General features: G+C 40.5%; 1 protein-coding gene across 5 annotated transcripts in view; it reads right to left on the bottom strand.

The window, feature by feature from the left end:
- Positions 1-549: 549 nt before the first annotated feature.
- Positions 550-17699, bottom strand: part of LOC122876839 (E3 ubiquitin-protein ligase DTX1-like) — a 50528-nt gene continuing 33378 nt past the window's right edge. For 4 of the 5 annotated variants that reach the window (XM_044197628.1, XM_044197630.1, XM_044197629.1 and 1 more), the window contains 7 exons: positions 10961-11022; positions 10622-10783; positions 8645-8706; positions 8316-8474; positions 6918-7079; positions 5627-5716; positions 550-4933 (listed from right to left, as the gene is read on the bottom strand). In XM_044197628.1, coding sequence (XP_044053563.1) covers positions 4709-4933; positions 5627-5716; positions 6918-7079; positions 8316-8474; positions 8645-8706; positions 10622-10783; positions 10961-11022 — 922 coding nt within the window. In that variant the 3' untranslated portion in view covers positions 550-4708. The remainder of the gene's footprint in view (positions 4934-5626; positions 5717-6917; positions 7080-8315; positions 8475-8644; positions 8707-10621; positions 10784-10960; positions 11023-17699) is intronic. The other variant, XM_044197631.1, reaches the window with a different exon arrangement.

Genomic DNA, 17699 nt, shown 5'->3' with positions numbered 1-17699 from the left:
TATCATTTAATCAAACCACCATAACCACAGAGTTTTTAACCCAACAGGAGTCTGAATCTAATGTTAAATTATGCCACACAAACAATGGTTGTGGCCGTTCCTCCTCCTTATTTAAATGCTAATGAGAGCAGTGATGCAGCAGAGTCTCCCTGCTAGCGCTCTCATTAGGCATGAGGGGTGAGCGATGAGAGGAGGCAGAACTAGGAGGAGACTGACCTCTGAGCTGCTGGGTCAGTGCTGGAAGGAAGAGGGGTGTGTTGAAGGGGAAGCTGATCTCCCCGCAGGCCTTGGTGAACGGCCTGCTTTTAGTATGCGCCAACCACAGCACCAACATACAGCAGCCAGTGACAGAAAATGACCATAAAGCAAATTTACTGCCAGTGAGAACTGTTTACTGCACTCCACAGCTCCAGCAAAGTTCATTTATATCCACATAACGAGGTTGTAGAGCCCAGAGCTGCCCGGGGAGAAGGAAATGGTGGAGCTAATTGAAGGAGGACATGCCACCGAGTGGGGAAAAAAACGAGGAAGAGCCAAGGTGACAAAAGGTCAAACAAACTACCCTTGTTGAGGGCACATTTATTTTTCCACAAGAAACACACAAACATGCAACAAGGTCATCACAATTCAATAAAGACCGATAGATTAAGAAGCCCTTTATAGTTTAATCAATGTCTCTCAATATCTTGCTTTTAGTTGATCTCAGTTTCTCTTTGTGAACCATTTTAAATAGCAATATGTAGACACTGCTGAAGAGAAACAAACCACAGAAATCATGATTTGAAAATGTCAATTAAAATGGGCACTTAAAATGCAAAACATTCAGATGTTTTACAAGTTGACAAAAGAGTGAGGAGAGCAGCCAAACGCTGTCTCGTCCCCATCTGTGTAAATCAAACCCGATAGAGGAAAAAACCTTTCTAACTAACTGGAGTAAGATGCAAAACCACAGTGCTAAATCACCAGAAGACCTGGGTGATGTTTCTAAAGAAGCTATGATGTTTTCATACGCAAAAAGCTATGCATTATCAATAAACTTGCTCACAGTTTGGTTAACATGCACCTCTAGGAGAACATTACTGTATCTTTAAAGGACATGAACCTAAGATTTGTTTACTAGATGCACACTCGGCACACATTCGCACACACTCGCACAGACAAACAGATGCAAACATACAGTATATCCACACAAAATGTTAAGGTATCATTTAGAGAGAGAAGTACAGTTTGCAGTTGACACTATGAGAGAGCACAATTGTAAATAATTCATATGCTAGGACAAAGTGATTTCATCCCTTATCCCACATCTAATCACATGGAAAGTAGTATGGAATGAATCTTAATAAGAGTAATACAGCAATGTTATGTAATAGTTCTTTTAGAGACAATGATCATTCAAAAAAAGACATCAAAAATATATGTTTTCTAATACATAGCATGTGAACTTCCTCGCAGCGTGACCCCCTTGTTTAGAAACCTGGAGCTAGGCACCCCATAAAGAAAACATCCGTTGTCAAAAAATCTGCCTTCTTGCTACACATAAATCATGTATTAGATCTTAAAAATAGTAAATTGCATAAACACCATCTCTCTCTCTTTCTTAATCAGACAAATACCAAACCATGTTTTGTTCATCATTCCCATATAAGTCTGAACACACCTGAAAAGTCTAAAGGGCCTGCATCGTTAATACTACAAGGCCGACACATGGAACGGAAAAGTTGAAGAAGCAAGCATTTGGATTTCTCTGGTTAATGAACCTTCACTCAACATGGAAAAAAATTCCCTGATAGATTGGAAGCATTCTCTGTTGCTGTCCCGTATAAAGGGAGTCAAAAAGGTTGTGAAGGAGAAATCTTGAGATGGAACAAGCCAAACAATGACTGTTTTCAACACCTGGGTCAAAATCACACTTACAAATACTTTTAGTGGTTTGTTTTAGCCTGTGCAGGTGCTAGACAGTTGACGTTTAACACAGAAAAGTAGTTCAAAGCCCCTGAAAATGTGGTTTAAAGGTATTTATAACATTAAAGTATGACTAAATAAGCAGCAATCAAAGCTAATGTTTGAAAAATCATCCTTAGCTATTTCTTTTACAAGCATTTACCACTAAAAGAGATAAATTACAGCTAACGTTTGTAGCTAGCTAGCAGTACATTGCTAGCAGTACATTGCTAGCTAGCTTCAGAGATTCAACGAGATTAAAAAATCTCATGTAAAATAACCAAAATTGTTCTAACTTTACAAGAAAATTGTATTGAGTGTTCATGTAAGACCTAGTAATAAAGTAAGGACATAGTTAAAGATAATAGGTTTACAGGGCCTTTAAAATCTTTTAAATTCTGTGTAGCCTACTTAGACAACTGACTGAGGTAAATCCCATCAATCTGTTGCTCCAGTTAGCTAAAACAAACTCCAATAATTATTTGTAGCTTCTGTTTAACCCAGGCGTGTTGTTTTCACCCTCAAACTGAACAAAGATTGCTGACTGCATCCATTCCCATGATCTGGACAAGTAGAAAAAGAGAAATGGCCCATTTGGAGGGAACTGTCGTTGTCATGCTGCTAAAGCTCCGCCACCAATAATAAAGACACATTTACTGTATTTATTGGGAGTCCCACAGGGAATCAACTACACAGATTCTACATTAAGGTAACGACAGCAGCATACGCTAAGACTACTTGTAATATAAGACGTCCATAACATGTCAACAGTCCCTGACATACTGACAAATTCATCTTTGCCAGATTTTATGTATTCATGTTAACATGTGCCTGTGTATAGATATGTGGGCCAGTCTTTATATTTTCTATATAGAAGAGTATAAAAATAAATTAAACGTACACCATCGACTCAAATTGAGCTTGAATTTAAAGGTATATCACATCTGCAAATGTATATCATATATATTTTTCAAAGCATTGCAAGCCAGTTTATAAACATCAACTTAAAAAAAAGACAGGTTTAGTTAGCAATTTAAGACATTTTCCTAAAAATTAAACGACTGATTAAACAAAACTGTTGCCTCAAAGTGCTATGGAAGACTATGATTCACTCCAAAATTAAGCTCACAGCTGGGTGCCCACACGATAAACCTTGCATCAACACCCCCGCTCATTAAAATTGATCAGATATATTTATGGAGAATTATGCAGCACTGGGTTATCTTTTATCTCAGAGTGAAGAAACATCTCCAAGCACCTTCAAAAAGTCTTTAGCTCACAGGCATAAAATCTGAGGGGAGTGTAGAAAAAATTTGTTCCAAGCCAACTACATACTAGACCAACATTTGCATGGTTCCTAGAATGAAAGAGGAGGAGGAGGAGGAGGAGGAGGATGTAAGTGGGGGCGAGGCCATACATCAGGATCGGCCATAACAACTCTGAGTGCACTCACACAGGGAATGAGATGTTTCAATGTTCACTATACAGGCAGTGGAGCCCAATGCAGCCCAAAAGGCATCCCCAAGGGAAAACTGTTGGTGTTTGAAAGAGGAACGTCCATCTGTGAGGAGCGTGTTCAGCTTCTCTCCTCAAGGACTCAAAGCCAGCATATTAATACCTCAGAGCACACAATCACAGACTCACCCCTTATGTATGGTCAGCATGATGGATTGTGCCAACACCTGGGTTTGCTCCAACAAGGGAGAAAAATAATGCAGGCTTTATATTCAGAGAGGTCAGGGTCATCAGTGTGTCAACAAAACAAATGAGTTAAACCTTGGAGCGTAGCAAATCCCACTTCACAACCTCAGCCTTTGAAGTTACAATGCCTCGTAACAAGCATCAAACTGACTGGTAAGATGCTCGTTTCATCTATTTCACGTCTCCTCTCATAGACAGTCCACAAGGTTAACCATACAACATACGTTTATTACCAAACACTAATATTTCGTAGTCTTTAGCTCTCTGAAATCTATTTCATGCACCACGGAACACACTTCCATTTTACAGAACAACTGACCTGAGGTATCAAAAGTGGAAAATGTCAGAGACGCTCAGTGCAACTTTACAGACACATCACAAAAAGCCAAAATCCTCTCCTTCAAATCACAAAACCAAGTTTCACCACTTGTTACGGGTCAGTAATTAATTATTAGAGAAAAAGGGGGAAGCAAAAAAAATCGAGTAATTTGGATTAATTCAGAATGCTGAAATTATCTTAAATTTCTCTTCACAATATCAAACAACTGATCTATCGACACCTCACCCTATTGAAGATATTCTCCTGACATTCATTATGCAGCGTTAGTCTGGGCCATGCATTCTCGAGTTTAGCATTTTCAAATATGCCTTTGTATAGTTTGGCCCCTCATCATTTTACTCTAAGTGCAGAGGAACAGCTTCAATTTGAATCTAAAAGGGGTTAAATACCATTTACCTGCAGCTACCAACATCAAGACAAAAATCTCACCTTGTCTTTACATTCTTCAACCCTCTGAGACAATTTTGGCATGAACACAAATTGCTCAAGGCATGGATCAAGAGACAGCAGGGGGGAAATTTTAGGTTTAACAAATCAATACATTGATCATAACCACATCATTTATTTTGCTTCCATTGCTCTTGTGCCACCACTCCTGCAGGATATTTTTGTTTGTGGGGAGTAAAGAGTTGTTGCCTGCATGTTGGCCCGTCATGCAGTGTATTCTCTGGGAGACAGCGGGGCATGGTGGGTTGTGTTTCTGTGTACCAGCTCAGCTGGCCATCAGTCCTTCAGGTTGTCCTCGCCGACCCCCTGGGCCGAGAGCTCTGTCATGACGTTGTCCAGGTAGTTGGGGTCGGGGTAGCCGTGGCCGGTCAGGTTGGAGCCGAATTCTGTCTTGTGGTGAATCTCGTTCCACACCACCGTGTCCGACTCGCCCGTGGTGCTGGACGTGCCGATGGTGAAGATGAGGCGTCGGTCCCAGGCCATGATCAGCAGCTTCAGCACCTGGAGAGACAGAAGAGGGTGGAGAAGGAAGTTACTGTTCCTCTGTAGCAAGAAGAAAGTAACACACCACATGCAGGGCTAATGGGTCTCAATATCTGAAGCAAAAGCACATCTTGGTGAGTAATGTTGGTAGTAATTTACAATAATGTTAGTCCTCTTTCATAACATTTGTTTTTATGTCCCACTGGTGACACATCTCACTCATACTACTCAGAGAACCACAGTTACACAAATAATGTAAAGTTTTCGCAGTTACAATAGTGAAACGTGTGTGAACATCAAACTAAAGTTGAGTCATCCCAAAACTGAGATTTAATCTCTGTCCCCAGGTTTTTTTAGGTTAGAGAAACTTAACAGCTGTTTTAATCTGAGAAAGAAAATTATTTTCTCAACTTTGATGTTACTAAAACAAAGTAATACAACAATACTGGGCACCACAATCCCTGTTTTTGAAAGTAAGTAAGTTTTAACAGCCAGTGGTGTGAAGCAAATTAGTAGAATAATAGTAATAATAATATATTGAGAAATTTTACAATTTGATGCTCCCAGAAATTAATACATGACTATGTTACATTAATGCATGTAAGCACATGATTTCTTTTGGCAAAATACTCAACACCCTAGGTCCAGTGACAAAACCTGAAAACAATAATTCATGTATGATCCTAAAAGAGAGCTAACAAATAACCTTACCTTCCTGCCCTTCTCATTGTCAGGGAGGTAGCAGTGTCGAGGGAACCCTCTTGCACTGAACTTCTTCCCGGGGCTGGGGTGCTCATTGGTCTGGTGAAATGTCAAGAACAAAAAACAAACATTACAACTCCTTCTCTTCCAAGTGCGACTTAACTGTGTAGGAAATGTCAACAGCACCCACAGGACAAGCTTTAATGTTCATGTTGCTTACAAAGGCCCTTTGTAGGAATAATGAAGGAAACACAAGTCGTTTCAGTTGCCTTGTCGTGACAAATTGGTCGCATAATTTCATGCTTTTCTTTATTTCTATAAGACCAGTAGCTGCTATTTTGTGTATGTTTTGCTGCCTCTATTAGGCACACTAATTGCATTGACTAACTTCCCTTTTTTCTTGACTGGGAAGTACATGTAGCCTAATGAGACAGACCAACAAACCAATCTGAGTGCAAAGCAACTCAAAAATACTGAATTTATTTATGATACATATTGTCTTTAGTTTATAGTGTGTCTTGCTCTAAGAGATTTCAGTTGAAAGTTATCTTTTCAGCCATTTCACCAAGACAACTTCCTGTGATAATACTCATTCATTTGGTGATTGTAAGTCTAAGACTACCTTATATTATTTTGCTGTTGTCTGTTAAGTCCATTACAGAGGAGCGAGAGGAGAAACAGAGAGCAGGAGACCAACAGAAATGTTCCCCAGCAATACTGCTGCTGTGCTGACCTGAGTGGTCATATGACCCCCCGTATTCTCTGTCCCCCGGGACACTAAGCCTGCTCCTCTGGTGGAAAAAGGTCAGTTTATTGAAATATACAACCTTCTTATCTCCACAACCCAAACTTAGGCTGCAAAACATGCTGTCCTCTCCACAGCAAATGTGATGTCAATTTAAAATGAGCTTCATTGGAATCAGTTTTATTTTATTTTTTAAAATCTATTTTTTATGTATGTATGTATATATACATATACTAAATGATGAATTAATTACTCAAAAAACCTGCAAATTAATAGATGATAAGGATAATCATTAGTCATAGTCCTTATATAACTACAGTGTTTTGGATTTTGAAGAGTCTATCTCTGCCCAGAACCAATGTGGGATCCCTAAGAATGCTGTTTCCTCAGTGACTTACACAGCCACAACACCTCACCTTCCTGCACGAACAACCGACCGTCAAACTTAAGCGGATAAGCAGCAGTTGTAGAAAGGGCACAGATTTACAGAGGAGAGACAGTGGATCAGGGCAAAAAAGCAGCATGGTGGATTTAGTGAAGTGATACGGTTCTGACCTGGATCCCGGCAGGAATGTCGTAGACAATGCGGATGGTCTTGGAGTCTGGGTACCCGGGCAGGCAGTGGGGGATGACATGGTACTCCATCTTCCCAGGAGGCTGGGTGCCTGTTTTCTCCCCATAGATGGTTTTGCATGTTGGACACTGAAGACTGCCATCCTGGTTTAAAAAAAAAACATATATAACGACATCACTGACACAATAAGATGATATTGACATTTATTGATTAGTGTCATATTGCTTTAAAGTGTCAGTTCACCTTTTTTCCCCCACTTTACCTCTAGTGGTATCTAGCCAATGCACATAGTTTTTGTTTCATTTGCCTTTTGAGCTATCCGCCTCAGAGATTTATGCTTTCACTCCAAAACAATGGACATGAATGAAATTTTGTTTGTGGAGCTTAAAGCATTAAACTTGTATTTAAAGCTGCACTAAACAATATTTTTATACCAATGATGAGTCAAATGACTATGTGTAATGTGAAAGGGTTTACTTGTTGTGATGAACCCACAGAGAATTATCATCCAACTCTGCAGTTCCCCTCAGCTCTTCAGAGCGTTTTGCCAACTTTCAGCTAATTGTCTTTTGGTTCACTCTCACTGGTCTCATCAACCTCATTTCCAGCAAATAAAAACTCAAAATAAAGAAAACTGTACGCAAACTGCCCAGCACCAAACACCAGCCAGATGATGTATTTAGCAACTAGCTAGTGAACCAAGTGGAAATTTAGCAGCTAAAGAGACAGATGTTTCCCTCAGGAGTTGAGCTAGAGCTAAAGAAGAGATTCATCAGGTCACTAGAAACACGACTCCAAATGAATGCTAATGTTGCTCTGTATCTGCTGGATGTGTAGATAGCCAACTCTTTGCTAACACTTTAGACATATCATATTTATAAAGGTGATAACGTCAATGCTGCCCCCAAGTGTCCAAAAAACAATCTATTAATACTGCTCCCAAATAGTGCCAAAGAAAACTGTTGACAGGTTGTTGTGTGGATTATCAAGAGTAATGTTCCTGGAAAGGTGCTGTTGAAATTTTGAAATGTAGTTTTTCAATGCTCTGACCACAACAGGGGTTGAGATTAACTATTTTTGTTAATGTAACACTGATGGCTGCTCATTAAATCTGCATTACCAAGCGGTACATTTGTATTTCATGCAAGTAAACTGAACTGAAGTGAGCAGAATTTATAATGATTTTACAAAGTATTGTGCTGTCATGACTGATATGCCTGATCTGGTAAGGCTATATAAGATCCCCATCTGTGTACAACAATATTGAAGCCTGATCATCTGCCAGTGCCATGCAATCCAGTCAAGCTGTAAGACGAGAGTTTATAATTTGAGCCTAGAGTGACATCATAACAACGTCTGGCTCACAAGCTTTTACCCACCTTATTGCCATTGTTGTACATGGCCACCAGGCACAGCAGATGGTACATGTGCCCACACTTGCCAAGTTTGCCCACTAGCTCTGGCTTGATGCCTTTGTGCTGCAGGACGCCTTCATAGCCCGATGACATGACCAGCCTCTCCATGCAGATGGTACAGTCCTGGAATAGTCAACCAAAATACTTAAGCTGCCATTCGACATGACTGTGTATTTATGATACTTTCACACTTGGTTAGGACATCAAACGGTGACTGAGTGCATCTCTTGGTGGGTACAAAACTTTTAAGTCCTCTGTGTGTGTGTGAGCATGCTTTTGTGTCTTTTTCTTACCTCATCTGGCACCACTTTAATCTTCTCAGTGTACCTTCGCACCACGTCCTCTGGGTTTTTCCCTTGTCATAGAAGAAAACATCAGGGAGATGAGATGACCATCAAAGAAAAGCTAAACCTACCACTTACTTACATCCACATACCACAAGTAAAAATGAAAAAAGGCAAGATGGACCACTGGATGGCATTTGCTTGTCAGTTGAACACAAGAGAATAACAGCTAGAACTTGATGGATGACAATTCAATTCATCAGTTTCAGCGGCCACTCTGGCCTGGGCGTGACTGCAGCCCCACTTTTTTCTAAAAAAACAAACAAAAAAAGAGTGAGTGTGCATGTGAATAGAGTATACATGTCTGTGATGTTGAAGAGGAGGTCACCTTCAAACTGGCACATAACAAACAGCCATCCCCGCATTCTCTGATAATCCTTGTGTGCAACCAGGCTAGCATGGCTGAGAGCACACCCACAGCTTACACCCCTAATACGCTTACAGGCAACCTCTTTTCCCCCAGAGCCTTTGTTTGTTCATTTGAGGGACAGCCAGTGAACAGAGGGAGAGAGAGCAGTGGAAAGAGACAGACTGAGCAAAATAAATGTTAAGGTATAAACGGTAGTGAAGACGGAGGAGGCAGAGAGCTATGAAGAGAGGGAGAAGAGAAAAAAAAAGGAGGAGAAAGACAGAAAAGACTCAATTATGCATTTTACGCTATTGCTATTGCTATTGCTATTTGATGGCTACATTAGCCGGATTAAAAGCCTCTCTGACCTTTTTCTGTACAGAAAGCAGAGCAGGATAAGCCCAGATCTTCCTGCAAGAGAAAAACCACAACTCCATTCCCCTCACAGCCCTCCAGAATCTCTGAGCTCACCCTCTGTCTGCAGACAGCACATACAGGTTGCACATTTGGCTGCTGCATTTGTAAAAATAGAGACAAAGTTCTAGTTTTTAGGGTTTTCAATGTCGGTCTGTCATGTTAGCATGCTGACATAGTATTTAGTTATGTTAAAGCCTCACAGAGCCGCTAGCGTGGCTGTAGACTCTTGGTCTTGCTTGAGTTAAGTTAGTTGTGTTGAATTCATCAGAAGTTGTTGATTTTTAGAGGAATATCCATGAAAGAACTGCTTCCCCCCTAAATATTTATTCATTGTTCATTTATTATTAGAAATTGGAATCTTCATATACAGTATGTTGAATCGTATGCATGCCTGTAGACAGGCTCTAGGTTACACTAGCAATTCATTGGAATTGCAAGTGTGGCAATTGAACAATGTGCCCATTTTCCCTATAATTAATACCAAATTACACACTATAAGCCTTTGCAGGAACCTTCCTATAAATTAAACAGTCACGTATCAGCTCCTTCCATATGCGAAACTATGGGACCCGTAAAATATGTTGCTGCATCATCTCCACACCACTGGAGAGCTCTGAAGGGTTGAAGAGGACAGTCACGGTGCAGGGACAGAAACCCAACAGCCTCACTGATCAATTAGGACAAAGACTCCCTTGGGAGGCCGGCGGTTTCCACGGCTTCCATCGACCAGCACTTATACAAGCCCAAAGTCGTCCAACTAAACACCAGATCCCCAGTCGAACCGGCCCAGTACAACAGTCCCATGTTAATTACTTTCTTTACAACTGCCTCTGTCAATCTGCATGTAGTGTAACATCTATAAAATTGTTACAGTAACACTTTCACTGCACTTGCTCATAAATCTGAACTAGCAATCATCATTACAGTTTATAGGAGCTTTTTGAAAGGTACAGGAATGATTTCCTAACTAATCATCAGTGACCTTGGCTGAGGTTAGATTTATTGTAACACCTTTATGGAGCTTCAATGGGAGGCATTTAAAGAACAATTATGGCCTCTTGATCGCAACAAAAAACAGCTTTGGTTTTGTTTGCATATAATGGTAGCATTTCAACTTCTTTTTTAACATGTTATTTCCTCCTCTCTTCCCTCCATCTTACCTCTCCTCAGGTGTTTTTTCTTGGTTTTGCGGCGCATGCCATTGATCCCTGGCACAGGCTTCATGTCGCTCTTGTTGATGGGTGGTGGGTGCAGTATGGGCTTGGGGGCCCGAGTCAGGCAAACCGGCAGACCTGCAGCGCACATCAGGATACCTGTCATACCTGATGCATATGTACAGCACACACACACACATACACACACAAATACACACACAGAAGAGTGAAAAAAAGCACTGATTGTAAATGTCTTTCAAGTTCAATAACACATCTAACTGTCCACCGAAAGCACTCTTTTTAGCTGTTTTCTAAGCAGATGCTATGCAATGAATGTTGTCTAACCTGCTAGTGCTGGGTGCACTGGTCCAGATCCAGTCAGGTTCTTTACTGGGAGGGCAGGAACCCTACAAGAGGAAATAAAAAAATAAAAAAATGACATTCTGGTCTGATGTTTTTAAAGTACCTCATGGCCACATGAAAGTGACCTACTCACATCATACATTCATTCAGGGTCATACTACCACCTCTAGTGGCCATTTGGAGACACTAAGGTCTACAAAAGACACCGATTATTTAGAAACACTCATCTCCTCAGTGTGACTAGGGGTGCTTCATGTCATGCTAGTCTATTCTTGTTCTTTTTGTAAAACAAAATCTGTATTTTTCACATTCTGGCCCTGTGACCTCTAAAATGGACAAATTGTCCTGATTGTGCATCACTGCTTATTACCCTACAGCTGAGAAAACTGAGAACAGCAGCTCGTTCTGCTCTGAATGCCATAAAAAACACTCAAGTTAAACGTCACATGTGCTTCACCACAGAGACAGAGACAACTGCAATGGGATGAGACAGCTTGACTCATGTGCAAAGCACTGCAGCAGAGGTTGATTCAGGATGACATTTGGAGAGGCTGGAGTTCATGGCAAACACAGACGACAAAGACAGTTGACTTGCGCACTCTTCAAGATCTGTGGAGCAGAGCGGACAAAAGCACTTGGGGCATTAATATGAGCATACAAGTCAGTGAGTCTTTTTTCAGAGGACCAGAGCCTCAGTTCAACCAGCACAGTGAGGGCCACAGAACAGCAGAGCTCAGGAACAAGTTTCCTTTCATCAGGTTAAAGGTAGGCCTCAGTGTGACAAGCAAACTCAAGTAAAAACAATCAAAGTAAGTTAAGTCATTTGATGGAAATGTTGGGTTCATTAAAACTGCAATTACAATCAATATTGTGTTTTAAATCAAATTACAAGAAGAAGCAACAAGAAAATCACACCCGATGTGATTTGGATGTGAAACCGCAGAACATTAAATCAAATCTCATCTTCAGGATAGAAGGGCCCCATTTACACTTGGTCATTTTTTGCATCTTGAACATACTGATTAAAGCCACTATGTGTGGAGTTTCTTATGTTATTATAGCATCAATTGCTCTGTAAATGAGTGCAGTTTCTGTGTAGCAGCCAATTATTCTATATAGTGTCTGTTTGGGTTGGATTCCAGTTGTTGTTGGTTTAAATGAAAAAGTTCTAATAAGCTCTGATATGTATATATCTGTATACTACCTACCGGGCACCAAACAACAGACAAAGTTAGCGACTAGCTGGTGAACGTAATGGAGCATTTAGCAGCTAAAGGGCCAGATATTTTTCTCAGGAGTTGGTAGAGACCAAAAACAGAGTTAAAAGGGGAGTGAATATTGGACTTACATTCACCAGGTGGCCTGAAACACGACTTCAAATGAATGCTTATGTTGCTCCATGTCTGCTGGATGTGTAAATAAGCAACTGTTTGCTAACATGCCGGCCATATCAATTTTATAAGGTGATAATATGCCAGTGTTGTGGTTACAGCTTATTGAGCTGCCCCCAAGTGGCCAAACAATTAGTTAATGCAGGTTTAAAGCCTGACAAATATGTTAAATGCATTTCCTGCCTTATAAAACATTAGCAAAGCAAATTTTTTTGAAATCTTGAAATCTGCATTGTTCATCATCCTATCCTATCCTATTTGAATCTATCAGTGCACTGCTTTATGGCACATTACCACCACCTATTGTCAATCTGAGGAACTGCATGAAACTGAGGGCTTTTATGAAGCTGTTGTTGTCCGTTTCATGATGAGATGCTTCAAGGCCTAAGTAAGAATGATTTAAAAAACATTAATTGTTGGCACTAAATTATCCTTATTAGCATAAATACTTAATATTTAAAATTTAAATTTTTATTTGTAAAAAAAACCTGGACATAGCTAGATAATAATTTGGTAAATCTACTCAGTTCATTGTTACCATCTTCAACACTTGCATTACTGTCCTATGCAGTTCTCAGTAATGTGCTTGTGCTTGTGTAAAATGTGTGCATCCTTACGTGTGCAATAGAAAACCAACAAACCACACAAGAGACACACCAATCAAAAGATTACTCCAAAGCACCACTAGTGGTCAAATTTATAATGGACTAAACCACTTCGAGATGGTCTTAGACACATTCTGACCAGATTTCATTACAAAAGTTACAAAACAATACCCATGTGTAAGATAATGTGACCCCAAAGCAGAAACGTGATAATCAAAAGTATGGAGGACACCTGTAGTCGCATTTACTAAAAGTGGAACGAACGAGTACCATCGGCTATCTCCTGGATAAAAGAGCTAGATAAAAGTCACATGAAATGAGTCACTTGTTAGTTACAGTATCTCAGTTTATCAACCACACACACACACACACACACACACACACTACTTGTGCAGATGTACTTGTGATTCTCTCTGCTCTTTGACCATGAAGCGACTGAGGTCTTTGGCCCTGCAGCTCCCAGGCGTTTCACAAATCTGCATCAAGAGACTGCTTTAATATTAGCGAGAGCCTCTGTTCCTGTGCCAGGGGAAGCCCTTCAATAAGCTGAGTGCAATAATAGAAAGGGACGCAAGGCCTGGCTGAGGCTGATGTGTCCTATTGCATCTCTGGTAGGGACTCAGATACACTGTGTCACAGCAGCGGACCAGAGACCAGGATCGGCTGACTCCTGTCTCCTGCGAGACTGTAACAGTGATGTGCTGTTGTGATAAGCATCTGATGTCAGAGTGTCGAATTCAGGGGTGTGAAACCACGACAGGTTTGACTTTGGCTACAGGATTTAGTTTCAAGCAAAGACTACAGCGAGTGACTTCACACCTTCAACCGCAGTGGAGGAATTAATGGTTGAACTCACCTGCTGCAGTCTGTGCTTGTAACAAAAACTAACCAGTCGATACTTCACGGCACCCAGCTGCCCATCACTCAGCGAAAGCACCAGGTCAAGTCAGAGGATGGCAGGTTATTCTGTCTGTTTTCACTGCTGAGGAAAATGCGGAAGTGACAAACACCTTATCAAACATGAATATCAATATCAAAAGCAAAAAGTGATAAAGCAGAATGGGATACTCTAATAAAAACTAATTAGGTGCTGCCCTAAATCTAATCAAAACACACCGTGAACACGATGCCTCCCTTTATGAGTGCATGTATCATTTAGGTTGTTCACAGAGAGCGCTGTGATTAAACAATTAACTTTCTTTAGGAGAGGAAATGGAACAGCACACCATGAGAGCCCTTAACACCATCTCATTGTGTGCTGCACGTTTTGCACAAACTACGCACATTTATAAGCATACAGCACAGAGGGTCTGTCAAGGATCCATAACATAACATTAATTAGGAATGCTTTTCATCTTTATTGCTTTCAAATTCTAGCAAAGACCTCGCTATCAGCCGGAGAGCGTGTTGCAAAATAAATATGCAATGTTGATGAAACAGCTGCACACTGTGTGATTCTATAATCACCAAAAAACCAACCAGCAGCAGCAACTGATGATCATTATCTGCTAGACTAAAATAAACAAGCTAACACGCTTATCTACACTGTGTTTATGGTTTATTTTTACAGAGACAGATAGATCCACATCTTACAAGCAATTTCCCATTGCGCTGTATCTCAATATTTCTGTAAAGCTTGTGATTACCTATCTATGCACTGGAGAAATGGTTCTTGCACAAGGCTGCGCCCTTAACCAGCAGCCAACCTGTAGCCTGTATGCAGCTGCCACCCTCCATCTTATTCTGCATGCTGCTAATCTCTTTTCTCTTGACTTGTTTTTACAGAAATGTGCACCTCTGGAGGCACTGACCCTGCCTGTCCTGGCTACATCCTGAGCACTGGGGTGTAAGACACATACCACCTCCTCACACTCTGCTGACAATCCGTAATGCTGGATGACTTCAAGGGCTTAACTCTGGCTTTAACTCTTCCCTCATACTCCTTGTGCCTCTCCCTCTCTCACATCACATTTATCTAAAAACACTATCATCAATGCTGTGAAAAATCTCGGAGAGCTTTAAAATCCATTATTGATCTCTAATTTCTATGCTGAAAAAAAAAAAATCAATGCAGAGTATCCAATGATCCTGAACAATAGTCTGCGTTGGCTCGTGCTCAGGTCTTACGAGCAATTATACCTCATCATCAGAGTAAACAAGAGCAGACCTTTCGCCTTTCCACCACAACACTGCTGTTCCAGTCAAGTTTTGACAAGGCACATTCAGCGAACCAGACTGAACCTCGTCACCTCTGCATTTCTTTCGCCCTGCCAACTCTAATTTTTCTCTTCCTCCTGACCTGTGTTCACTCTTCACTCCCTTCTGTCCATCTTCTCTGCATGAAAAATTGAGCCTGACTGCACCCAAACCTTCGATAGAGAACAATAGTGTGTCAAATACTGCTAAGGAATTTCCTTTGGTGGTATTTTTCACATCTAATGCCATTATTTCTGACCTATAACCAATGCAATTAAGTGATAAATCCAGCCCCTACATACCTAACCCATTAACACCACATTAATTATGGCCTCTGTCAGGTCAGGGCATGAGAGTCGCTGTCCCTCTTCTGTCTCCTGGTCAGTATTATCCTTCCTTTCTTGAGGGAATCTCCAGCCTGCCTTGAGGACTTAATCGGACTGAGAGCGATGTGATTCCCCAAATAGAGAGACCACATTAGGCCTAGTTAGGAAAGTGCTGATGGAGGACTAATATCTCCTCATCTGTTTATTATGCACCATAAAGACAGTGAGAGGGGGGTTGCAGGGAGAGAACTCTAGGAGTGCTTAATTGCATATTGATGTGGGTAGCGGGAGGCAGAGGCAAGCCCAACACCCGGCTACACTGAGGGGGATTACAACGTGGGTAATGCACTTTACAATGCACCTGAAATGCCCTGAGAATAAGCAATGACACCAAGAATTTCCGTATTGCATCAGTTTGGTCCAGATGAGCTCTCATGATTTATTCATTAATTTCAATATTAATTTTAATCTTATGGTGAGTGCCAGAGCAAAGCGGTGCAGCAGCTGCACTGAGGGATAATGATCTCTGCACTCGACACACAGCCCTCCAGTCAAAACTCTGATGAGCAGCCTTAACACAAGGAGAGTGTTGCTCGTAAACACAGCCAATAGCAGTGTGCACCTGCAAACACACACACACTAATTCCTTTTGTCTGAAGAAAACCGGACTTCTTCTTCTTCTTAGCTCTCATCTTTCGCCTATAAACCAATACTATACAGTAATTCTGTCTGAACTCGGTTAAATACCACCGAGCATGAAGAAAGTGCAAAAGAGGAAGTGGTTTGACTGACAGAAAAGACAAAAAATCCCCAGAGATCTTTTGAATTTCTTTTTCTGTTCATTCCACCTCAAAATATGTCTCTTTATCTTTTGAACAGACAGATAATATTATCACTTCTCATCTCTCCATGTAATCATATTGTGACAACAAAGCTCCTATAGAGAGACTGTGGTTCACATTTCATTTTAACAAATTATGTCACAGGGTGGAATACTTAAGAATATTTACATGTACTTTTTATATATAGCACTTTATTCTAGTCTTAACACTTTACTGTAGGCTCCCTAATCCAAATTTATAAGCAATATATAAGCATTGAATAAATAATTCATAACACACTATAATGTATTTGTAAGCAGATATAGGTTATTATTAATGTATTTATCAATAACTATAACTCCTCATGTGGGCAACCATAAATAGAGGCTGGTTTATAAACAGAACATGAATGACAATACAGTAAAACCCAGTTGTATTAATATGAAATATGTCTTCTTAGTTGAATTGTTGACAAATACTGTACATTAGTAAACACTTGAAAATGCCCTATGTGCAAATTTGCTGCTGTTCTCTGATTTATATCATTGTAAATTGAATATCTTTAGGACATTTTTCATAATTTTCTGCAAGTTTGTAAACCAAACGATTCCCCCAATTAATCAAGAAATAAAAGAGGCAGATTAGATATATATATAGATATAGATCAAAAAATCTATAGCTGCCTGCATCTGTCGTTACTATACATGACCATGTTTTACAAACCACAGGTCTTCAGTTTATAGCAGGTATGTAAAGGCAGGTGGTGATACAGTGGGCTGTTTCAACCCAGTAATAAGATAAACTGATGTGTACACAAACCAGCAGATGGTGCCGCTTCGAATATTTGTGCACTTAAGACAAATGCATGAAGCAACACCCCCTCCCCGCATTTATAGGCAACAACCAGTGGTTTCTTGAGACAATAAAAATATCAATATTTGAACTACAGACTTCATCATCAATGACACACAGGTCATAAAAACACGCTGTGTTAGTTTACACAAAGATGAAATCAATCGTATGGTATGGTTGTTTGTGTATGTAAAGAGGCCACATAAACTCATGTAAATAAGTCACACAAAAACCTTCCTTGCACCCAACACCAGTTATATTAGGGCGTGGGTGTGTGAAAAACAGATCTGATGTTTTACATTCTGTGTGGGTTCCTCTGTTATCTGTCTGTAGCACGCTTGTGGGAATTTACGAGGGAGTTCACATTTCAGTGTGTGTTTGTGCGTGTGTGTGTGTGAGAGAGTTTGTGAGCTCTCATGTCCTGCTGTGTGTATGTTAACCACACTCATCCTGTATGTCGAGCCACTCGCCTGGGAACCAACGCACTCCATCTCACCCCCAGTCTCTTCCTCTCTCTCGCTCTCTGTGTC

The sequence above is a fragment of the Siniperca chuatsi genome, linkage group LG5, assembly GCF_020085105.1.
Source record: "Siniperca chuatsi isolate FFG_IHB_CAS linkage group LG5, ASM2008510v1, whole genome shotgun sequence".
In the NCBI taxonomy this organism is placed as follows: domain Eukaryota; kingdom Metazoa; phylum Chordata; class Actinopteri; order Centrarchiformes; family Sinipercidae; genus Siniperca; species Siniperca chuatsi.
Note: the sequence above shows the minus strand (reverse complement) of the source record. Positions and strands in the feature narration are given on the sequence as shown.